The sequence below is a fragment of the Tenrec ecaudatus genome, chromosome 14 (genome assembly GCF_050624435.1).
Source record: "Tenrec ecaudatus isolate mTenEca1 chromosome 14, mTenEca1.hap1, whole genome shotgun sequence".
Lineage (NCBI taxonomy): Eukaryota > Metazoa > Chordata > Mammalia > Afrosoricida > Tenrecidae > Tenrec > Tenrec ecaudatus.
The window spans coordinates 60,595,637-60,621,469 of record NC_134543.1 but is presented as its reverse complement, the minus strand read 5'-3'; the positions used below and the strand labels follow the sequence as shown (position 1 = coordinate 60,621,469).

General features: G+C 37.9%; 1 protein-coding gene across 2 annotated transcripts in view; it reads left to right on the top strand.

Moving 5' to 3' along the window:
• The window catches only part of TOGARAM1 (TOG array regulator of axonemal microtubules 1), a 94,587-nt gene that overhangs the window by 46,369 nt on the left and 22,385 nt on the right, over window positions 1-25,833 (top strand). For both annotated transcript variants that reach the window (XM_075531022.1, XM_075531021.1), the window contains exons 9-14: window positions 4,009-4,107; window positions 5,272-5,447; window positions 6,479-6,632; window positions 11,034-11,187; window positions 24,951-25,056; window positions 25,325-25,560. In XM_075531022.1, the coding sequence (XP_075387137.1) occupies window positions 4,009-4,107; window positions 5,272-5,447; window positions 6,479-6,632; window positions 11,034-11,187; window positions 24,951-25,056; window positions 25,325-25,560 (925 nt within the window). The remainder of the gene's footprint in view (window positions 1-4,008; window positions 4,108-5,271; window positions 5,448-6,478; window positions 6,633-11,033; window positions 11,188-24,950; window positions 25,057-25,324; window positions 25,561-25,833) is intronic.

Sequence of the window (25,833 nt, the reverse complement as noted above, 5' to 3'; positions counted from 1 at the left end):
AGCACTTACTAGGTCTTTGGTCAATAAAATTCGACATGTTCAAACCATTCCTTCTTTCCTTTTCTGACCTGTTATCTATTTTATTAGATAAATCATTTTTCCTAACTTTAATTACTAAACACTTCAGAATCATTTTTGTTGTCCCTTCCATCCTGCAGTTCAGACAGTATCCAGTCCTACCACTTCTGAGTCTTAACTGTATTTTTCTGCTAGCAGGGTTGTAATTTGGGTATTTTTCTGTTAGCATGCTTGTAATTATGAGTCTTCTTGCAAGGCATTTTGCATCTCTTTATTTTTATCACTTTTTATTTTTTTAAATTGCTTTATTACGGACTCATACAACTCTTATCACAATCCATACTTACATCAATTGTGTAAAGCACATTTGTACATTAATTGCCCTCATCATTCTCAAAACATTTGCTCTCCACTTAAGCCCCTGGCAACAGGTCCTCATTTTACCCCCTCTCCCCCCTCCCTCATAAACCCTTGATAATTTATAAATTATTATTTTGTCATATCTTACACTGTCCGACATCTCCCTTCACCCACTTTTCTGTTGTCCATTCCCCAGGGAGGAGGTCATGTGTAGATCCTTGTAATCGGTTCCCCCTTTCTAACCCACCCTCCCTTTACCCTCCCAGTATCACCACTCACACCACTGGTCCTGAAGGGAGCATCGGTCCTGGATTTCCTGTGTTTCCAGTTCCTATCTGTACCAGTGTACATCCTCTGGTCTAACCAAACTTACAAGGTAGAATTGGGAGCATGATAGTGGCGGATGAGGGGGGAAGCATTTAGGAACACCAGAAAGTTGTTTGTTTCATCATTGCTACACTACACCCTGACTGGCTCATCTCCTCCCCGAGACCCTTCTGTAAGGGGGTGTCCAGTGACCTACAAATGGACTTTGGGTCTCCACTCCGCACTCCCTCCTCTTTCACTATGGTAAGATTTTTTGTTCTGATGATGCCTGATATCTGATCCCTTCGACACTTCTGCTAGCTTAATGCTAAGTGACATAGCCAGCCACAAGAGAACAGATATTGTATGATAACCACTTATGCAAGGGGACTTCAAAAGTTCGTGGGAATGGAATGAAAAAAATGAAAGTTGTCACAAACTTGTATAATCTCCCTATTAAGAAATATATAGAACAGCCAAATTGAAAGAGACCAAAGTTTTGTAGCAATGCAAAGATAGAAGGGAGACAGTAATGAAGTTAGTAGTTAAAGGGGTTCTAAATTTGTGTGAGGGGTGGTGGGAAACTTGGAAAGAGATTAGCATTGATGGCTGCACAGCATGGAGGACATAATTAGAACAGTGTGCACACAAAGATGTTCGACGTTAGTAATACTTTGGTATATGCATTATACCATAGTGAAATACTATTTTAATTACATCTTAAATTAATCAGATTGAAATTAATATTGAGTGTAAATCTGAACGTAATTAAAAAGCTTCCAATTTATATGAATGGATTTGTTCTCAGAGTCCCATCTTCCTCTTCCTTCCTGTCTTCTGTTGGCTACCTGTTGAACTTGCACGTTTCCATTGCCACAGCTTGGAGCTGTGAGTCATGACTTCAGAAAGTGCTTAGTAATGGGTGTTAGCAAAGTAGATCCTCTGTGAATATGTTTTCTCTCTGCTTCAATGAACTGAGTGAAAGTAAAAATCAATGGCTTCACATAGTTTATGTGTAACAAATCTTTTGACATGCACAAGGGAGCCTCAAAAGCTTGTGGAAAAATTGCATTTCTTCATGAAAAGTCTGAAACACTCTGGTGTTTATTTGGTTGGAGGCTGAATACGCAGTATTAATTTCAACATTTCTTTGTTCAGAAGTAAAAATAACATTAAAAATTATTAATTACATGAGCTTCCCTAAAATGAAGTTAAATTATTTAGCAGAAGCATACCTTTTTTCCTCATGAAATTTATCTTATTTGGTGATTCATCTCATAATTACTTAAGTATAAGTCTTTCTGTTTGTGTACTATTTGATGAGAAAATTACTCCATTCACTAAGATGTGCTTTTATCACTAAATAGCTTTTTGGGCTAACAGTTTTTTCTGTCAGTTGGTATGTGCTATCTCATTACCATTGAGTTAATTCTGACTCATAGTAATCCTGTAAGACAGGGGAGAACTGCTTCTGTGTATCCCCACTCTGTACTTCTTTATAGCAGTAGAATCACTTGTCTTTTTTTCTGCAAAGCAGCTGAAAAGCAGATTTCTAATTGGTGACCTTGCGGTTAATCGCCCACCTTGTGCTAATGACACCATCAGGTCTCTTCCTTGGGCTGAAAGAGGGCACATTAATTTCTGTTATTTCAGATTATACTTAAATGTGTTAGACAGGGTTCTCTAGAGAGACAAAACCAGATTGCTAGTAATTTATATATATATTTGTAAAGATATATAATGCAAGAAATGAACTGTTAAATTATAAAGCAGTAAAAATGACTCAGTGCAACTCACTCCCGTGTGAGAGTTGTGAGACACTGGCAGTCCTTCAAGTTTTGAGGGCCGCCAGTTAATCCTCTATAGAGAGAGCTAGGCTATATCAGCACAGGCAGCAAACAGCAAGGCAGGTCACCAACAGTCAGCCAGGTCACCAACCGTCAGTCCCCAGCTCCAGAGATGTACATTCCAATTATGTGGTCTTAAAGGGAACTTATAGCAACACAGTCCACAGGCTAGACATCCACAGATAGTGTAGCCTGTAAATTGAGGCACAGAACAAGCAAGGCAGCCGCACACTGGTCAGATGATCAAAGAGTGAGAGGCAAGAAAGGCGAGGCTCACCGAGCCATTTATCTTTCCGCCCTTCAATTAATCCCACATGTGTTTATCAGCCAGGCTGGCACAATAAACTATTTCATTAAATAAATAAGAAAGTAAATGTGAAAATTTCTCATATTCATAGTGTTTTTTCCCTTATTCTCTGCCATATTCACACACAGCCAGACAAGTCATTTACCTTAGCAGGTGAGCAAAATAATCTTATCAGTTTACTTTTTAAAAATTCTGTTATTGAGGGTGGAGTGGAGAGGGGGAACTGATTACAGGGATCTACATATAACTTCCTCCCTGGGAGATGGAAACTGAAAAATGGGTAAAGGGAGACATTAGACAGTGTAAGATATGACAAAATAATAATATATAAATTATCAAGGGTTCATGAGGGAGAGGGGGGACCAGGGAGGGAGGGGGAAAAACAAGGAGCTCATGTCAGGGACTTACATGGAGAGCAAATGTTTTGAGGACAGTGAATGTACAAATGTGCTTTACACAATTGATGTATGTATGGATTGTGATAAGAGTTTTATGCGCCCCTAATAAAATGATTTTTTAAAATCTGTTTACTTAAATTTTCCAGTAGTTAACAGGTTTGCTTTCATTGACCCTAAAGTTATTTTGTGTTTGCATTTTCCTGCCATGGTATATTCATTTACCATATGTTTACTGGACAGCTAATTTGTGCTAAACACTATACTAGTTTTTAGGGGAAAAATAATACATGAACATTTTTATAGTCTAGTAGCAAAGACATATAATTACAAACTGAGTTAAAAGTTAATCGAGAAAAAAACTCTTTTTTAAAAAATGGTTAATCCAGATAAATACTGGAAAGTAAAACCTTGACCTACACTGTTTGGATAAAGTTAAGGAAGACTTCCTTTATATTTATGCTTTTGTTTTAGATTTCTTTGTTGTTTCTTTTTTGTTTCAGATTTTTATGCTGTGATTGTTTGCTTGTATATCTCTCACCTCTAAACCTGAATTATATAAGCTCCTTCAGGGGGGAAAAACATTTCTCTCCAGTGCCTGACCATAGTAAATCTTTTCATTGTGAATATTTAATTAATGGATCTGTGTGAATAAACAAATTGTGAATTTTTATATGAAATAAAATATCAGTTTTTAAAGGCCTTATTACAATATCCTAAAATACTATATAGTAAATAAATATTTTTTAATACGGGGTCTGTATTTTTTTTTTAGGATGTACAGGGTCAACAACAAACATACAGCAAATTTCCAGTTTTGACTTGACATCCACAAATACCTTACCAGAAGACTCAGTAGTAGTTGTTGGAAAAGGTATTTCAAAGTTACTTAGCTTTCTGTTATATGTGCTCTTCACACCCAAGTAAAGCATAACAATAAAAAGTAGACATGAGTATAACATAGGTGGTGAATCAAATTTGTTTTTTATTATTATTAATTGAAAGACTTAGAAGTGAATACCTAACTTGGCATTCCTTATCTTCTAAAAAACTGAGGCAAAATTATGTCAGCAATTCAGAGAAATAGGCAATATAGTTGCAGTTTAGGTACCTTCTCACGTAACTTTAGGATAGCTAAGAGTGTTAATTAGCATAATTTAAATGAAATGGTAGTCCTCATTTATATGCCTAATTATAAATATAAATTAGTATGGATGAATAAGAATTTAATTCCTAAATTATATATTTTAGGGGGAATAGATCTTTTAGTAACATATTTGCCTTGCCTTGGCTTTTAAGTAGTAGTTTCTTTTTGTTTTTTAAACCAACAAAAACTAAAACGTGTACACAGACATAGAAAGTATACCTCTTTATCTCCTTGTCTCCTTTATCTGCCATTTCTCCAACCAAACTACGTAATTAATTCACTTCATACTTGTCAACTCTGCTTACAAGCATCCTCATCCAAAAAGTTGTCCTCTTTTCCTTCCTTTTTTGTTTCGCCCAATGCAACCTATTTCCTTGTCTCAGCTCCTTGAAACCATCTTAAACTCAGCTAACAACAGCATTCTTTTTTTTTTTAATTAATTAATTAATTTATTTATTTATTTACATTTTATTAGGGGCTCATACAACTCTTATCACAAACCATACATATACATATACATACATCAATTGTATAAAGCACATCCGTACATTCTTTGCCCTAATCATTTTCTTTTTTTTTTTTAATCTTTTTATTGGGGCTCACGTAGTTTGGCTCTTATCACAATCTGTACATACATCAAATTAGCAAAGCACCCTTATACATTCGTTGCACTCATCACTCTCATAATTCACCTTCCACTTGGGTTCCTGGAACAACAGCATTCTTATAAACTTACAGGAATGATAATCACAATGAGTATGTGGTTCACATTTAATGTTAGTCATGAACTGCCTAATGACACCTCTGGTATTTCTGTCTTGTTACATAATTTCACCCTTTGGCATGCATAGTGCTATCATACACAAATACCTAATGCTTGATTAATTTCAGGTGTATTTGGAAGCCCAAATTTGGCACCAGCAACCTGCAGCCAATCAGTGAAAGCTTCTGTGGGAAATGGGGAGACATTTTCTGTCAAGCAAAGCTTTGCACCCCCATCGGGGGTTTATGGAAGAGCTGCCCAGCAAAGTATTCCGTCACATCTTGACACTGAAGATGAAAAAAATGTAAGGGTATCTTTTAACTACTAGGATAAGTTTACATCTATGAATGTCATCGTTGTATAGATCAAATTTAGTGTCTTTATTGTTTTTTAATAAAACTTTTTAAAAAATGAAAATTCTGATCCTTAGTCATTTAAAGATGAGCCTTGCTGGTGCAGTGGTTGCACACTGGACCGCGTTCTGCATGGTTGGCAGTTTGAAACCAAGAGCAACTCTGGGGGAGAAAGAAAGAGCTTTCTACTGAGTAAAGAGTTACAGTCTCAGAAACGGATAGGGGGTTACCATGAGTCAAAATTAACCTGATAGGAGAGGAGTAGTAATCATTTAAATGATATTTACTTTCTAATTTTGATGTTAGAGTAGATAGTGCCTAAGTGAAGCAAATGGTTAAGCATTCATCTATTCACGAAGAAGTTGGCAGTTTATGTGCACCCAAGACGTCTTGGAAGGACTGCCACTCTACTTCTAATCGATCACAAATTTCAAAGCTCCATGACAGCAGTTCTACTCTGCAACACAGGGGTCGCCATGATTCAGAGCTGACTCGACAACATCCAACAGAAACAAATATATCTATATCTGCATGTTCATATATATGCACATATTCAAGGAGCCTTGGCAGTACACTGGTTCAGCACTAAGCTAAACCCATCTAGGAGCTCTGCCGGCGAAAGACCTGGTAATCTGGGTACTATTAGATGACAGGTTTAAAATGTTTAAAATGTTTAAAACCCTGGAGGGCTGTTCTTGAGTCGATATGAATTAGAATCAACTTCATGGCACACAACAGCATATACATATTCAGCAATTTCCTGGGAATAGCTAGGAATAGCTAACTAATATGCTCAGGTACAGAGTTCATTGGATATGAGCAACATGTAGTTAGACTTTACGATTACTGGAGTAATGACTAAGATTGCATAGTTTATTCTGTTTAGACAGGGAAGATATATACAGATAGATGTCTGACATGAGAGTAATGAATGCACATGACAATCCCCTGAATATGTAGTTATCTCAACTTTTTCATGCAGATTAAAGTTTCAATTTCAAAATCTACTTATGGTAAGATGAGACAAAAGAGAGAAGAAGAGAAAGACCTTTTTGACATTAAAGATTGTGAAGAAAAAGAACAGTATCACTGGGACCGAGTAAAACATGCAGGAACTGAGAAAATGACGTCTGAAAGTAAGTGGAATTTAATTCTCAGTATACTTTTGGACTTGGAATATACTAAGGCTAATAGGAAGATTGAACATGTTAACTGTGGATGATAAATGTCTAAGATAAATGTCCTAGAAAATTGAAATTGCAGACCCAGTAGCTTCTTTTACTATAACTACTCTTTTTGTTTTGTTTGTTTATTTTCATAAAAAGCAAGTTACAGATAATTGATTGTTTTTCTCCCTTCTAGGCTTCAATAAGTTTGGAGAGGAGGTAGGAGTGCAAAACAAGGAGTGCCCCTGTAGAAAACATTCCTCTCTGCCCTTCACGGAGAGAAGGGGCCAGTTTTGAAAGGTCATCCTCTTCAGGGTTTGCAGATGTGATTAAATCCCTTGTTTAGATGTAAATAGTGATATCTAAATGCTTGTTAAATTAGGGATGCATGGTTAAGTGCATTGTGACAGAAAGAATTCTGAAGTAGCAGTTTTAAGTCCTATCTTCTTTAAAATCAGTTCTGCCTTTAACTTGCATTGGAAATGCTCAATTAACAACTTTGGTCTCAATCTTCTTCCCTTAAATGTCTAAATTATCTCAAAGGTGTAACGATTTTCTCTTTAGAGCCTTCTATCATTCCTGAGCATTTTCTGAGAAGTTGTTGTTAGGTGCCATCAAATCAGTTCCAACTCACAGCAATGCTGTGTATAAACAGAACAGAACACTGCCAGGTCCTGCACCGTCCTTAACAATCGCACAAGTTCTCCAAGTATAGCATTCTGGTTATACTTCTTCTAATAAGGCAGAGTTGTTTGTTACCCCATTTCATAACTGAGGTAACTAAGAGAGTGAAGGAGGTTTGAATTAGATCATGATTTTTTTAAGTCATTGTATGTTTTATTTGTCCAACCTATTCATTGAGGGCCTACTATGTTCTTTGTCTGGCCAAGAGCATCCCTGGTGGCACCGTAGGTTAGATATTGGGCCACTAACTACAAGGTCAGTAGGTCAAACTCAATAGCCACCCCTGTGAGGAAGATGTGGCTCTCTACTGCTATAGGGATTTATAGTTTTCGAAGCCCTATGTAGGGTCCCTATGAATTGCATTCATCTCTGTGACACTGGGTTTGGTATTTGGTTTGGTACTACTTTTTAAACATACTAGGTATGTATTGGTCCTTGTTAGGCCAGGTTGTCCAGGGAATCAAATACAGTGAAACTCCTCCGTGTATGAGAAAGTACTTTATATAAACAAATAATCATATCAGAAGAAGTCATCCTAGCTGTGTTAGCCTGGTAGACTAGAGAAACAAATTCATAGACACTCATACATAAGTATATATATGAAAGTGGTTTATATCCAAGAGTAATTGAATATTGAGAAAATATCCCAACCCAGTCTAGATCAAGACCTTAAGTCCAATATTAGCCCATATATCTGATACCAATCTATAAAGTCCTCTTCAGACTCACAAAGCCCTTTCAATGACACCAAATGCAGGAAGATCACAGGCCAGTGGGTTGGAAGTGCTCTGGATCCAGTGGCGTTGTAAGCATCTCAGCACTGGCAGTGTCTTCTCTGGCTCCAGGGGTCTAGTGTAGTTCCATGTGTCTTGTCAGTAGAGTCTCTCCAAGGGAGTGAGCCAAGAGTGAAAAGTGTCTTCTGCCTCCTAGGAGGAAATACAGGAGTTGCCAGAATTTTCAGGAGAAGGCCATGCCCACACAGAGACCTCATTGGTTATATCTTGATTGATCAGCCACACTCCACCCCTTCACTCGTAATCTCTTAAATTGACACAAGATTATGTAACTACCACACCAGCCCAGTCCAATTCAAGTCCACAAGTTTGATTCAAGCCAGGACTCTCTTCAAACTCATATAGCTGCAGACTGGTGATGCAGAAAGATGAACAAGGAAGTGGGAAGATCATAGGCCAGTGGGTTCAGAGTTGTGTGGATCCAAGGTCAGTGAGGACATGGCAGGGCTGTGGCAGCTCCCAGGTTTGGGCAACCCACTGGGGTCTGCTCCTCAAGACAGGCAGATTACTAGTAGGTATGGGCAGAGAAAGGGAAGTTCCCAGTCTCCTCACTTAAGAGTAACCCACATCCCAAACGAGGCATCATCAGGCCGTGTCCTAATTGAAAGGTTGGACTCTACTCCTACACTTTCGTAAAAATTCAAATGGACATTCTAACTATCACAGTAACAACTAGGAAAATCAGTTTGAAATGGAAATTTGTTGAACTATTGTAAACATTATTGTGATTATTCCTGAATAACTTGTGTGAATTATATTTGGTGCCCTCAAATTCTTTCCTAGAGATAAATATAAAACAAATTGAGCTAGTTGAATGTCTGAAGTTTATCTTTTATAATGCTAGAAATAGAGTTGTTATTAGTTGCTATCAAGTCAGCTCTAACTCATAATAACCCAGCTTGTGCAGAATAAAATTTTCCATAGGGTTTTCAAAGCTGTAGCATTTCAGAAACAGATTGCCAGGCTTCTCTTCTAAGGTGCTTCTTCTGAGGTTATTTCAAATTGCCAACTTTGAACTAGTAGTTCAACTCTTAATCAGAAGTGTAGTAGACTTTTATGTAAAGTCTGTATTCCCAAAGCTAATTAATGTAGGTGGTATGTCTTATCAAAGGTGTTAGTAAAGTGATTATTAGCATGTCCCTAGGATTAATTGTAGACATTTATACTCTGAGGAAACTCAGTAGCTATCATTTGTATCCTTAACACAAAGGAGAAGACCTTACCTCTGGAAAATGTTTGGCAAATGCCTGATTATTGAATAAATAATGTTCTTATTACTAAACAGGCCCTCAGGGTTTATAATAGACCATTAATTCTATACCAGTAGAAAAAAAGACAAGTAGAATTCTACATACAAGTGCCATGAAGGTTAATTTTCAGTTGTCAGGTGAATAGTAGAATATAATTCATGTTTATCTTTTTCAAGAGTCATTTTATTGGGGGCTCTTACAGCTCTCATAACAATCTATATATTAATTGTATCAAACACATTTGTACATATGTTGTCATCATCCTTTCCAAAACATTTTCCTTCTACTTTGAGCCCTTGGTATCAGCTCATTTTTCCCTCTCTCCCCCATCCTCCCACCCTCACAAACCCTTGATAAATTATAAATTACCATTATTTTCATATCTTACACCATCTGCTGTCTCCCTTCACCCATGTTTCTGTTATTCATCACTCTGGCAGGGGGTTGTGTGTGTGTGTGTGTTATATGTCACTCATTACAATTGGTTCCCCCTTTCTTCCCCACTTTCCCTCTACTCTCTGGTATCGCTACTCTGTTATTGTTCCTGAGGGTTTTATCCTGGAGTTTCTGTGTCAGGGGCTCTTATCTATACCAGTGTACATGCTCTGATCTAGTCAGATTTGTAAGGTATAACTGGAGTTATGATAGTGGGTTGGGGGCAGAGGTGAGCATTAAAGAATTAGAGGAATGTTGTATGTCTTGTTGGTGCTATACTGCACCCTGACTGACTTGTCCCTTCCTTGTTACCCTTCTGTGAGAGGATGTCCAAAGGTCTACAGATAGGCTTTGGGTCTCCACTCTGCCCCACCTCATTTACACTGATTTATTGAATCACAATCTGATTCAACCCATTCATTCCAATTCTCTCAGTGTATTATCATTTATCCCACTTCTTGTGTTTCCTGCTTCTATGTCTCATTTCCCAACGCTCTGAACTTTGTCCTTCAATATATGTAACCTTTTGATCTTAAATCATAATGAATTTCCTGAAGGGTAAGGGCCATAGTTTCTGAGGTCCCTCCATCTCCATCCAACCAGTAAGCCTGGTCTTTTTGATGATTTTGAGTTCTGTTCCATATTTTTCTCCTCCTCTGCCCAAGACCTCCTAATGTGATCCTTTTCAGAGCTGATGTTCACGATACTGTGTACCATGTAGTTCTTCTGGTCTCAGGGTCATGGAGACTGTTGTTTGTGTGGTCCATTAGTTCACTGGACTAATTCTTTTCATTTGTCTCTGGATTGTAATCACTCTTCTGGCCTCTGGATGGAAAGAAATCAATATTTGGTGGCCCTGAGACTAATAGATGACTGCTCACAAACCATTAAGACTCCAGTTATTACTCTAAATTTGTTTAAAGAATATTGGCGATTGAATTGTGTTATTTCAGTGAACCTTAGTGCCCCTAGAGATTATGCTCCTGAGTCCTGAAGTCCAGTGACTCATTCCTTTAAGGTATTTGATTATTTCTAAGAAGTTTTATTCAGCATTGTCCCTTGTATACACCACTACATTCATGGATATATTTCCAATAAAAGTAAATACATATATACAAATATCCTCTGTGGGTATACTCCCATTCTGCCTCTCCCTCTAGTCAACATGTGTGCCTGTCCTCTGAGGTTGTGTTAATGCTCTGTTTCAGGTGCAGTGTCTCCTGGAGCCATCCCACAGTATAAAGAAAGGATACCGTCTGTCACACACAGTCCAGAAATAATGGATTCATCAGAACTGCGGCCGTTTTCCAAACCAGAAGTAGCACTGTCAGAAGCTCTAAAGCTTTTAGATGATGAAGATTGGTAAGTTCACCATCTCTATCATCGTATACTAGAAAGCACCCAAAGTTTCCTGTGATTTTTTTAATTAGAGCCATTGAAGCACAGTTTCCATTTAAAATAGAAGTGATGGTTTTAGTTCTTAGGCAGTCAGAAAATATCTTTCCAACTTATTATATAGCTGAACTCTAATTCAAGTAATACTGTCAGCATTTATTTTATCACATATATAATAAAAATGTAGTTTAGGTTTTAATGAATTAAGCATACTTTTTGTTATAGGACTATAAATCTCACCATTTCCCAAATTGCTCCTCTGAAATATACCCCATTGCAATCCTTAGAAATATTTCCCTGCTCCTGTCATAGCTGCATAGCAACCTAGCTGACTAATAAATCACAGATAACACAGGACATTGACAACAGTGGTTGCCCTTGTCGCAATACCTCTTCTCTCTTTTCAATAGCTTTTCTGTCCTCACCCTCCCACACCCTTCTTCATCAATTTTGCCTCTCTCCTAGATTCAACAAAAATATGTAATATCTTGTGTCTATTAGATCTTTCTAAAATTGCATGTTTGTTTCATGTGTATGCATTTCTTACTCTTTTTTAGCAAAATTCCTCAAGAAAGACTGGCTTATTACCTGTTTTCACTTCACATTGTCTTCTCAATCATAGTTAATCAGCTATCCCTATAATAGCCACTTACCACTTCTCCCAAACTACAAAATAACCATTGTGTCAAATGTACACTGGTCATACATCAGCCTTCACTTTTTGCATACTTAATATGGTTGACACAACTTTCTTCTTGATTATTTTTTCTTCATTTTTCTTCATTGTACTCTTCCTGCTTCCCTTATTTTTCTGGTCCCTTTTCTGTTTGACCTCGAAATTTTGGAATGCTCTTGTTTTCAGTCCACTGGTATTTGCTGTTTTCTATGTACATTCATTATGTAAATTAGATGTTGTCAGTCTTTCTCCATAAAAAGCTAGATAGCAAATACTAGTGAACCAGAATTCTCTGTCACAATTTCTCACTTCTGCAGTTGTAGTACTGCAAGAGCAGCATTTGGTAACATGAAACTAAATGAAGATAGCTGATCCCTAATAATGTTTTGATTGTAAAACATTAGGTCATATTTGGCTTATAAACTGTAGTTTCCCAATCCCTTCCTTAAATTAAGGAACCTTGGTGGCATTATGGGTTAGGCTCTAGCCTACCAACCATAACGTTAGCAGTTTAAACCCATGAGCCACTTTTCAAAAGAAAAATGAGGCTGTCTGCTTATAATAATTTACAATCTCAGAAACCCTATCGAGGTTTGCTATGAGTCAATGTCAACTCGTTAGCACTTGGGATTTTTTGAGTTTTCCTTAAATTATCTCACCCAGCCCACAGCTTTAAATTCTACCTATATTGTGATTCCTTACAGATTTTTTTGTGTATTCTTGATATCTTCTTGAGACTTGTAATCTAAATGCAAATGGGATACTTTTACACAGATGACAATAACTCACTGCCATCTAATTGAATTTGATCTATAGGGTTTCCAAGGCTGTAGTCGTGAAGGAAGCAGACTACATCTTTCTTCTGTGGAGTGGATGGTGGGTTTGAATGCCCTTTTTGGTTAGCAACTGAGAACTTGAACCACTAGGCTACCTGGGTTCATTTACATTCCAGTATACCAAAACCAAACTCACTGCCATTTCCTAAATTCTGACTCAGCAATCTTATGGGACACAAAGTGCCTTTGAGGATTTCTGAGACTATAAAGCTTTATAAGAGTAAAACGTCTCATCTTTCTTCCACAGAGCAGCTGGTAGTTTCAATTTTTGACCTAGCAGTTAGCAATTCAGCACATAACCCACTAACAGGCATATTAAATGGCTCATGTCCAGAGTATAATTCTTGCACTTTCACTCCCTGCTTGGAAGGTTTAGTAGCAAGCAAATTAACTCTCCCACTTGAAAAATTGAAGTATTATACAAAATATATATGGAACCAACCATGTTCATATTATTATTCACCAGACAATGAAAGGCGGTGATCCCTACGAGATGAGGAAAAATGAGGGGAACCTTACAATTACCCGACTTCCTTCCTGGAGAGACTTTGCGGGTCCTAGCTCCAGAGGAGAAAGAAACCCAGCATATGGAGTTGGAAGTCTGAGAAAGTCATGGTGGCTAGAATTTACCAAGCAGATTGCCAGAGGATAGAGCTACGTAGACAACAACAGAGATCTACCGTTAATTCCCTTTGAGTGTTCAGCTGAATAATGGTCTGAATGTACATGCAAATAAACTACCCAAGGCCAAATAAAGGATCATCCAAAATTATCAGAACAAACCCTGGACCAAATATAAAACCAAGAATACTTTCTGTTCCCATCAACACAGCGGAAAAGTTCACAATTCACAGAGCATTGGGTAGAATAATTCGAAATATTTTATTTCACAGTGTAGCAAAATGATCCCTAAAGTATATGCTGCTTAAGTCCAACCTAACAAAGTTTCTAAGACTTTGGAGGATCATACTGTTTCAAAGGAACTTAACTGCAATCCAGAACATGGCTCAATGATATTTACAGGAATTCAAAAACATTCAAGATAAAATCCACCATGTTTGTCATTTAGGAAAATATCAAGTATGCCAAGAAATAGGAAAAGATAGGCCATAATAATAAGGATAAGACCGTATATGCTTGTGTATAAGTCGAGTTTTTCGGCACATTTTTATGGTAAAATTTGGTGCCTTGGCTGATATTCAGGTCAGCTTATACTCAAGTATATATGGAAATTCATTATCTCAAATGAGGTAGATGGTAGAATTAGACTAGATGATACATGTTAATGGGTGAATTAAAACTATAATTATTCTTTTCTGGCTGTTAAAAAAGCCAGAAGGAAAATTGAAGAAGTCAAGTAGAGATAAAATTTTTAACTTTAAAAAGTAATAATCTAATTTTCTACATATGGAAACACTGGATAGGATTAATGGTAGATCAGAAATTACTGAAAGAGATTTGAAACATTGAAAATGTTGTAATCCTGGAGCTATGTCCCTGGTATTTCACGTACCAGAAAGGTCACCCAAAGTGAACATGCAGCTTACAGACTAAGAACAGACTATGAAGAAGAAATCAGCTGTCTACTTCAGATGAAGTAGCTGCAGAAAACCTTATTATGAACAGCATAGAAACATTGTCAGATACAATGAAGCCTAATGAATGGAAGCAGAACATTGTCAGAGATAATGCAGAAGGATGGACCCCTCAGGTCACAAGATAATCTAAAAGTGACTGAGGAGCAGTTGCCTTCTCAAAGTAGAAGCAGGCCGAAATCAAGGAAAGCCTGTAGGAATGGAGTCTTAGGGATCTTCACTTACAGATGGGGCTGAATTCAAGGTGAGTAAAAACTGCTACAAAAGTCAGTGTACTAAGAATCAGTACTGGGAATATACAAAGTATGGAACTAGGAATATTGGAAATTGTCAGAAATGAAATGGATGCATAAAGATCCATTTCTTTGGTATAGGCCAAATTAATGGGTATAGGCCATTTTGAATCTGAAAATCATATGGTTTGCTTTGCTGGAAATGACACAATCAAGAGGAATGGTGTTGCATCCAATGTCAAAAAGAACATTTCTAGGTCTATATTGAATTACAGTGCTGCCTATAATAGGATTTTATCTATCTGCCTTCAAGGAAATTCAATGTACTATTATTCAAAGTTATGCACCAACCACAAAACTTAATTATGAAGAAACAAGAATTCTACCAATGTCTTCAGTCAGAAATTGATGAAACATGCAATCAAGATGCATTGCTAATTATTGGCAATTGGAATGCAAAAGTTAGATACCAAGAGGAAGGAATAGTAGTTGGAAAATATTACAAGAATAGCAGTTTTTTCATCACAAATTCCTTTGTTCAACAACATAAACAGCAACTATATACATGGACTTCTCCAGATAGACTACACAAAATAAAATTGACTACATCTATGGAAAGAGACCATGAGGAAGCTCAGTATCAACAGCTAAACCAGGACAGTGGCTGACTGTGGAACAGACCATCAATTGCTCATATGTAATTTTAGGTGGATGCTGAAGAAAATTAAATCAAGTTCACAAGGGCAAAAATAGGACCATGAGTCTATCCCACCTGAATTTTGAGAATGTCTCAAGAATAGATTTGCTGCATTAAACACTAATGGCAGAAAACCCAGTGAACTGTGGGAGGACAACAAGAACATCTCTCATGAAGAAAGCAAAGATCGTTAAAAAGACAGGAAAGAAAGAAAAGATCAAAGTGTATATCAGAAGGGACTCAGAAATGTGTTCTTAATCATAGACTAGCTAAGGCTATAGAAGAACTAAATGTTAAAGTCAAAGAGCTAAGCAGAAAATTTCAAAGGGTATCTCAAGAAGACAAACTAAACTGAAATGTACAGTCTTAGAGTTATAAAACCGAAAGGGAAGAACACAGTATATCTTAAACAGAAAGTAAAAAAAAGTCAATCCTTGCGTTACAGTACTGAAACATTCTATGAGCAAACTATTGAATGATTCAAGAAGCATCCAAAGAAGATGGAAAGAACACACAGAGTCACTGCACCACAAAGAGCAAATTGACATTTCCACCATTTCAGGCAGTAGCATAGGAGCAAGACCAATGGTACTGAAGGAAGAAGCTCAAGCTGCATTGAATGCATTAGCGAAACACAAGGCTCCACGAATTGATGGAATACAAATTAAAACATTTCTACAAGCTGATAAAGCACTAGAAGCACTCATTTATCTATGCCAGGCATTATAGAAGACAGCTACTTGGCCAACTGACTAGAAGAGATCCCTATTTGTACCCATTCCAAAGAACGGTGACCCAACAGATTGTGTGAGTTATAGAACAGTATCATTGATATCACATGCAAGTAACATTTAGTTGAAGATCATTCTATAGTGGTTGCAGCAGTACATTGACAAGGAGCTGCCAGAGGTTCCAGGTGGTTTCCGAAGAGGAGGTGGAACAAGGGAAATCTGATGCTAATTGGATCTTAGCTGAAAGCACAGAATACCAGAAAGATAATTTACTTATGTTTTACAGACTATGCTAAGGCATTCCACTCCATGGATCAAAATAAACTATGGATACGCTTGAGAGGAATGGGAATTGCAGAATACTTCATTGTGTTCATGAGGAACATGTACATGGATCAAGAGGCATTTGTGCATGATTTCAAACCAGAAAAAGTCTGTGTCGGGTTGTATCCTTTCACCATACTTATTCGATCTGTATTCTAAGCAAATAATCAGAGAAGCTGGATTATATGTAAAAGAATTGGGCATCGGGATTGGAAGAAAGCTTATTAGCAACCTGCGATATTCTGATGACACAAGTTTGCTTGCTGAAATGTGGAAGACTTGAAGCACTTGCTTATTAAGATCAAAGATTGTAACTTTCAGTATATATTACCACTCATTGTAAAAAAAAAAATCTTCACAACTGGACCAATAAGTAACATCATGATAAAAGGAGAAAAGATTGAAGTTGTCAAGGATTTTGTCTTGCTTGGTTCCACAATCAGTGCTCATGGAAGCAACAGTTAAAAAATAAAAGATGTGTTGTATTAGGTAAATGTACTACACAAGACCTCTTTAGGATATTGAAAAGCATGGATGTTACTTTAAGGACTTAGGTGCACCTGGCCCAAGCCATGGTATTCTCCATTGCCTGATATGCATATAGAAGTTGGACTTTGAGTAAGGAGGACTGAGAAGAATTGGTGTCTTTGAATTGTGATGCTGTAGAAGAATATTGAAAACACCATAGACTGCCAAAAAGACAAGCAAATCTTATGTTGGGAGCAGAAGGCCAGACTGCCCCTTAGAGGCAGCACGCATGAGAAGACATTATCTCACAGATTTGTGCATGTTGTCAAGGCTTTCATGCTTGGTAAAGGAGAGCAGCAGTCAAAAGAGGAAGGACCTTCAATGAGGTGGATGGACATGGCAGCTGCAGCAGTGGGCTCAAGCACTAGAACAATTGTGAGGATGGCACAGGACCCAGTAGTATTTTGTTCTGTTGTGCGTAGGGTTGCTACAGGGAGGAACCTACGAGATGATACCTAACAACAGTTTTGCCCATTAGCATAGCAGACATATCCCTCCACAGGCATAGAGTCTAGAATTCGAATACATCACATAAGGAATTATGGCTATAAAGGCCATATTGATTGACTACATCTCAGTACCCTATGAAGTTTTGTTCTGCATAGCTTTCGTCTTTCTACTACTCTGCCTAACAGATTTTAGTTCCTAAATCTATCGAAAACAAGTTCTGTCATCTTCACCTCAGTGAAACCATTATGTTCTGTTCGGATACCCACCATTGTTTAATATGGGAGGCTAAGTCTTGTATCGTATTTACTCTGTCGTGGCTGCTTAAATAACATCCTAGAGTTGATTCTTAAAAAAATAAAATAAAATTTCAAAATGAGCTGCTGCCAGGACCTTTAGTAGAGAGCAAAGGCTTTCAGAATGATGAGGGCAATGAATGTACACATTTGCTTTACACAATTTATGTATGGATTGTGATAAGAGTTGTATGAGCCCCTAATATTTAAAAAACCAAAAATTTTCAAGTAGAAAAATGTAAACATTAGAACATGTAAGAAAAAAAGGAAAAGGTATAAATGCAAAATAAGAGGATATATTCATAAAACTTAAATAGTAAGAAAACAGTCTATTTTGCCCATTCATTTGAAATACATTTGCATAAAAATAGAAAATAGATTACTTGTCTCACATTCATTCCATTCCATTAAATCCATGCTGACTCTCAGCGAAACTAAAGGACAGTATAGAACTGCCCGTGAGTTTCTGAAACTGTAACGCTTTATGGGAATGAAAAGCTCCAGGTTTGTCCTAAGGAGAGAGGCTGGTGGTTTAAAACTCCTAACCTCCCAGATTGCATCCCAACTTTAGCACTATGCTACCAGGGTAACTAGATACTTCCATAAGGACATGCAGTTTACTAACACTGCCCAGAATAGAGATTTCCACCAAACAATTTTTTTTATTATTTTATTGGGGGCTTGTACAACTCATCACAATCCATACGTACATCCTTTGTGTCGAGCACATTTGTACTTTTGTTGCCATCATCTATTTCAAAACATTTTTCTTTCTACTTCAGCCCTTGGTATCAACTCCTCATTTTCCCCTTCTCCCACCTTCCCTCCCTCACGAACCTTTGATAATTTATAAATGATTATTTTTTCATGTCTTACACTGTTCAATGTTCCTCTTCACCCACTTTTCTGTGGTACGTCCCTCAGGGAGAGGGTTATATGTAGGTCATATTGATTGGTTCCCCATTTCTCCCCCACCTTCCCTTAGCCTCCTGGTATTGCTATTCTCATTCTTGATCCAGAGGGGTTTGTCCTGGATTCCCAGTGTTTCCAGTTCTTATCTGTACCTCTGGATTTGTAAGGTAGAATTGGCATGTCAGTGGGGGGAAGGAAGCATTAAAGAACTAGAGAGGAAAGTTGTATGTTTCATTGATGCTATACTGCACCCTGACTGGCTCATCTTCTCCCGAGGCCCTTCTGTAAGGGGGTGTCCAGTTGCATATAGATGGGCTTTGTGTCTCTGATCCGCACTCCCCCTCATTCACAATATGGTTTTTTGTTCTTTGCTGACTGATACCTGATCCTATTGACACCTCATGATCACACAGGCTGGTGTGCTTCTTCCTTGTGGGCTTTGCTGCTTCTCAGCTAGATGGTCACTTGTTTATATTCAAGCCTTTGAGACCCCAAATGTTATATCTTTTGATAGCCAGGCACCATCAGCTTTCTTCACCATATTTGCTTATGCACCCACTTTGTCTTCAGTGATCGTGTTGGGAAGTGTTCTTGCATTGAGTGAGGACTTGAGTAGAGGCCCAATGTTCATCTGCTACTCCATACTAAACCTATAATGTAGGCTCATAGATCTATTTCCCCATTGTCATATATAAATATATTTACATGTGTACATGCCTGTATTTAGACCTCTATCAATGCCCTATACCTCCTAGTTCTTTCCTTTATTTCCTTTTACTTTCCTCTTGTCCCATTATCATGTTCAGCCTTCATTTGGATTTCATTAATCCTCTCGGTTACATTGCCCTTGATCAAGCCCTATCAGGCTTCCTACACCCTCTTCAGAAAAAATAAAGAAAATGTCTAAAAGTTTCTTCTTATGATTTTTATAAATTCTGATAGAAAGTGAACATTAAAAAAGCTATAGACCAGTCTTACTTTTTTCAAGTGTCAGCATAAAATTTTTAAGTAAAATACTCAATTCCTTTGAGTCAATAGCCAACTCATGGTGAATCTATAGGACAATATAGAGTTGCCTCCTTGGGTTTCTGAAACTGTAACCCTTTACAGAACAGAAAGCTCCACCTTTCTTGTAGCAGAACAAGGAGTAAACCACTGCGTTACCAGGGCCCCTCCAAATAAAATACCAGCAAACAGAGTAAACCACGTAAAAATGACATTCTGACTACATGAGGTTGCTTCAGTAATACCTTTTAATATTAGGAAATAATATGTTTGAGTATTAAGAACTCTCCCAAGGAGTTTTATCATTTGATAAATCTATAAATCATAATGATGCAGTCATCTTCAAGGATATTGGCAAAGCATTTGATATGCCAGCTTTTTATCTTCTTAAGTCCTCGGTAGAATAGAAAGTAATGAATATATTCATATTCACATGCATGGGCTCATACAGAAATTCTACTTAAATGGTCTGAAATTATTATTGTGTTATTGTTTAGACCCAACTCATAGCAACATCACATAGAACATCACAAAGAAAACACACTCTGGCCCTGTGCCATGCTCACAGTTGTTCAGTTTGTGCTGTTGTTGCATCCACGGGGTGGATCTAATTCATAGTGTCTTCCTCTTCCCTTTTTTGTTTGTTTTGAGTGTCTTCCTCTTTTCACTGACCATCAACTCTTCCAACCTGTCCTTTTTCCAGGAACTAGTCTCTCCTGATAACTTGTAAGATGAGACATGATTATGAAACATCCCTGGAGGCACTAGATCACCTAGAGGCATAAAATGTAAAATGATAGGAGAAATGGAAGAGGGAGGGCCAGGGGGAATGAGAAACTGACCGGTGGAGAGGTCTGGGAGGCTGGCCCCAGCACCATAAATTAAGTGGATTCCTGCCCCTTCCCCGAAAAGAATTTGTTCCAAAGGACGACATTGACTCTGCAGCTATGGGAGATGGACATATTTGATCAGAGCACACGGGAGCAGATGAAGGGGCAGGAGGAGAGAGTGGAGCACAGCCTGGCCCACCAGGCCATGATGATGATGTTCCTGAGTAGAGCAGCCAGTCCACAGAGAGAACAACATGGCTGGCCCTACTATGAGACATGATGCCCCTCAGTGACTAAGGGCGATACAGGGGACAGCACCGGAGACACAGTGTGGGAATAGCACCTGACCTGATCCCACCACACCGAGGCAAATCACTGGGGGAGTGCAGTGGAACAGCAAGGGAATGGAGCGGCAAGGTCTCCAGGGAATGCTGAAAGTGGACTTTGGGGCCAGGGCATGGTGCCCCAACAGACTGGACTGGAAAACGCTCCTAAGGGCCAGCAAACGATCCCTGAACTAACTACAAGCTTTTCTCTTGTGAACTGTTTTGTTCTGCTCTTTTTCAGTGGTTTGTTTTTGTTGTTTTGTTGTCTGGTTGTATACTGTTGCTTTGTTTTCCTCTGTCTTGTTTTCGTGCATGTTAGTGACTCCACAGGTCTGTCTGAATAGGACAGGCTGGATGAACTATCTGGAGGAAAAACAACGGGACCGACAGTTCCGGGGGGACTTGGGGTGGGGGGGTAGGGGGGGTAAGGAAGTGGTGTTAACAAACCCAGGGACAAGGGAAAAACATGGGACCCCAAATGGTAGAGAAGGGGGAGTGGCAGGCCTGGTGGGAAAGGATCAAGGATAAGGTTGCTTAGAGAAGAGGTATACTCTAGCCCAGGTGGCGATGAAGCATGGTAGTAGGGCAGGAGGAAGGTCAAGGGAGATGGAGGAAAGAGCTAGGAGTCAAAGGGCATTCATGGAGGTCTAGACAAAGACGTACATGCAAATATATATAGGAGGATGGGGAAATAGATCTATGTGTCGATATTTATAGGTCAAGTATTAAGGTGGCGGAAGGACCTTGGGCCTCTACTCAAACACTCCCTCAATGCATGAATACCTTTTATTAAATTGGAACTCTATGATGCTCACTCTCCCGACACAACGGCTGGAGCCAAAGTGGGTGAACAAGTAAATGTGGTGAAGAAAGCTGATGGTGCCCGGCTATCAAAAGAGATAGTGACTGGGGTCTTAAAGGCTTGAAGATAAACAAGCGGCCATCTAGCTCAGAAGCAACAAAGTCCACATGGAAGAACACACCAGCCTGTGTGATCGAGTGGTCCCAAAGGGATCAGTTTCCAGGCATCAAAGAACAAAAAATCATATCATTGACTGCACACCTCCATGATAGGATCGCTGTAGACAAATGGGTGCATAAGCAAAGGTGGTGAAGAAAGCTGATGGTGCCCGGCTATCAAAAGAGATAGTGTCTGGGGTCTTAAAGGCTTGAAGGTGAACAAACGGCCATCTAGCTCAGAAGCAAATAAGCCCACATGGAAGAAGCACACCGGCCAGTGTGATCACGAGGTGCCCAAGGGACCAGGTATAAGGCATCATTCAAAAAAAAAAAAGATATAAGTGTGTGTATGTATGTGTATATATGTGTATATGTATATATGTATGTGTATATATGTATATATATATCATATTAAATGAAGGGGGAAGTGCAGACTGGAGACCCAAGGCCCAAGTGTCGGCCAATGGAGATCCCCTCATAGAGGGGTTTAGGAGAGGAGATGGGTTAATTAGGGTGTGAGGTAGTACCGATGAAGAACACAGCTTTCCCCTAGATCCTGGATGCTTCCTCCCCCCAACTACCATGATCCGAATTCTACCTTGCAGGGCTGGATAGGACAGAGGCTGTACACTGGTACATATGAGGGTTGGAGGTACAGGGAATCCAGGGTGGATGATACCTTCAGGACCAAGGGTGTGAGGGACGATGCTGGGAGAGTGGAGGGTGAGTGGGTTGGAAAGGGGGAACTGATTACAAGGATCCACATGTGACCTCTTCCCTGGGAGAGGGACAGCAGAGAAGGGGGGAAGGGAGACCCCGGATAGGGCAAGATATGACAAAATAACGATGTATAAATTACCAAGGGCATATGAGGGAGGGGGGAATGGGGAGGGAGGGGAAGGGGGGAAAAAGAGGACCTGATGCAAGGGGCTTACGTGGAGAGCAAATGCCTTGAGAATGATTGGGGCAGGGAATGTATGGATGTGCTTTATACAATTGATGTATGTATATGTATGGATTATGGTAAGAGTTGTTTGAGTCCCTAATAAAATGTAAAAGAAGAAAAGAGAAAAAAATGATTAGGGCAAAGACTGTACAGATGTGTGTTATACAATTGATGTATGTATATGTATGAACTGTGAAAAGAATTGTATCAGCCCCAATAAATTGTTAAAATTAAAAAAAGAAGAAAAAAAAAGAAAGAAACTGACACCAAGGGCTCAAGTAGAAAGAAAATGTTTTGAAAATGATGATGGCAACAAATGTACAAATGTGCTTGACACAATGGATGGATGGATGGATGGATGGATTGTGATAAGAGTTGTAAGAGCCCCCATAAAATGATTAACAAAAATGATAGGAGAGAAAGTTGTATTACATAGAAGAAAACTGAAGTAGAAAATGGTGCTTAGAATGAAGGCTAAGTGTCTAAAAGGAAAAGCCAAGACAATATGGAATTACAGAGCCCAGAGAAGAGTTTTAGTCCAGATAGAGTTTATAATTACCTGAGGGGTCAAGATAAGAAATGCTTTGAATCTAAATTCTGATTTCCTAGGCTATTTTCTTGACCCAAATAAACTTTGTTAAATTACTCTCAATGGGTAGATTTTACTTTTGTCAACTTTTCTGCCCATATCATACTTGTCCCCACATTCTTTTTATTTGGGAATTTTTCTCTCAAATTCTTCCTTTTCATTGCTTCACTTCTCATCTAATCGATAAATATATTGAGTACTCAAATCCTGTCTGATCTACCTATATTCAAAATGTCCCACAACCTCAAAGATTGGATGACCTCACACAATGCTTTTTGTTATTTTCTATTTATGAATGCAGAACTGGGTTGTGTTTGCAGCCAAACCAAACTGTAAATATTTCATGCTTATTAAAAAAATGAAAATTTTGTATGAGGGCTATTTATGTAAACATGTTTACTTTTGCCAACTTAGAGTCTTAAGACTTTTCTCACTATTTACCATAATATGTCAGGGAAGTTAATAGCTGGGGGGAGGGGAGTGGGGAAAAGTCAGTATTACCAGCTCACATTCTTCCAGGGCACAAGGTGAAAGCCATCAAATTGGAAATGTGTCATCTAAATTTCCCCTTAACTATCCTCATGTTAGTATACATCTTAATCCTCATGTGGTTTATTTAGTCACATAATAGGAAAAAAATTACAAGTTGCAGAAACATCTAATGGTGATTTTCTGCTCTTGGATGATACACCAGTAGGATAGCAAATAGTGACTTTTCTTCATTTAAAAAAATTATGTGTATGGTAAATCATATGTAATAACTTATCCATGCAACCATTGTAAAGTATATAATTCAATTAAATTAAGTCCATTTACCGTATATATAATGCATAACCCTCACCACTATTTAGTTTCACAACTCTTTTTCACTTTATATGGAAATGCTGTGCCCATTTAGCCATATTCCATTTTCCTTTCCTGTCCTCAGTCTCTTGAAAATATTAATCTGCTTTATCTGTTTATATTTTCATTTTTTATAAATCAAACCATAGAATATGTTGTCCTTTGTTGTCTGGCTTTTTTCATTTAGCATAATGTTTTCAGAGTTAATCAAAAATTGTAGCATGTATCAATACTTTGTTTTTTTATAGCTGAATAGTATTTCCTTATATGGATATATATATATATTGCATTTGCTTTATCCACTCATCCTGATGGCCATTTGGGTTGTTTCTGTCTTCGTTTTGATTTGAGTCATGTTACTGCGTGTAAGTTTCTTTGTGTACACTTGTTTGTTTAAATTATACCTAGGAGTGGAATTGCAGGTGCAAATAAGCTTATAGATTTAGTTCATTGAGAAACTATCAAACTCTTTTCTACAGCAGGTGCAACACTCTGCATTCCCTCTACAATGGATGATGGTAAATATTTCTCAAAATCATAGGTATACTTTTTTAAAAAACTGCCATCCCAGAGTGCATGTCAAGTGGTATGTCATTGTGGTTTGATCTCCCAACATATTTGGCTTTACCACCCCCCTCACTTTTATTTCTCTCTTCTTCCCCTTCTTCTATATTGTTCCTAATAGGAGATAATGGCTTATTATTGTTGTTTTTGTTTTTACTACAAATAATTAACTTAGTTTGATTATCAATGCTGGATCTGATTCATACAAGATTTTTTGAATCACAAAAAACTGTATGGAATATAATTACATGTTTTTTATTTTAGATTCATAAAAGATAGGGAAAACAGGCAAGGTTTCCTTATTGATACTATTCCATACACAAAAAAATAAGTTCTTGTTCTTGCTGAGCACCATAATGATTATTCTTGGAATTTGTTTATCTTTCTCATAGGGAGAAGAAAATTGAAGGATTGAATTTTATTAGATGCTTAGCTGCCTTCCATTCTGAAACACTGAACACAAAGTTGCATGAAGCAAATTTTGCAGTAGTTCAAGAGGTAAAATATTATGTGAATAGCAACAGATAAGCACATTTATTTGACTTTTTAAATTCTTTTACTAAATGATACAGGCATATGTGAAGTAAAAATAACTCCTTGCAACATTAAAAACAATGTATTTGATGACTTTAGGACAGATTATATATCTATTTTAGATTGATATATGTTAAAATGTGTGCTTTTAATAGTAAAGTTGTTTCAAAATCATTATTACCGATTTTTATTCAGACTAGCAAAATGTACTATTTGGAAAATTGTTTTTTAGGTGAAAAATTTACGCTCTGGAGTTTCTCGTGCTGCTGTGGTCTGTTTAAGTGATCTTTTCACTTGCTTGAAAAAGAACATGGATCAAGAGCTGGACGCGACAGTGAAAGTCTTGTTGCATAAAGCGGGAGAATCAAATACATTTATAAGAGAAGACGTTGACAAAGCACTGAGGGCCATGGTTAATAATGTAACCCCTGCACGTGCAATCGTTTCTCTTATCAATGGAGGACAAAGGTAATATTCCAAATGACCTGCAGTGTCCTTAAATTAAAAGGCAGGTGTTTGTAATCTTGGGTGTAGAAAAAGGAAAACTTGATTAGTGCATTTCAATCAAAAGTAATTGGCCGGTATTTCGTTCTGTTGTACATAGAGTTGCTATGCATTGGAAATGACTTGGAGGCACCTAATAACAGCAACATGTGATAAGTATCATATCAGGTGGGAGCATACGAAGAATCTTAATTTTTAACTTCTTAGCAAGGAATAGCAAATGCATATAATTTGTCA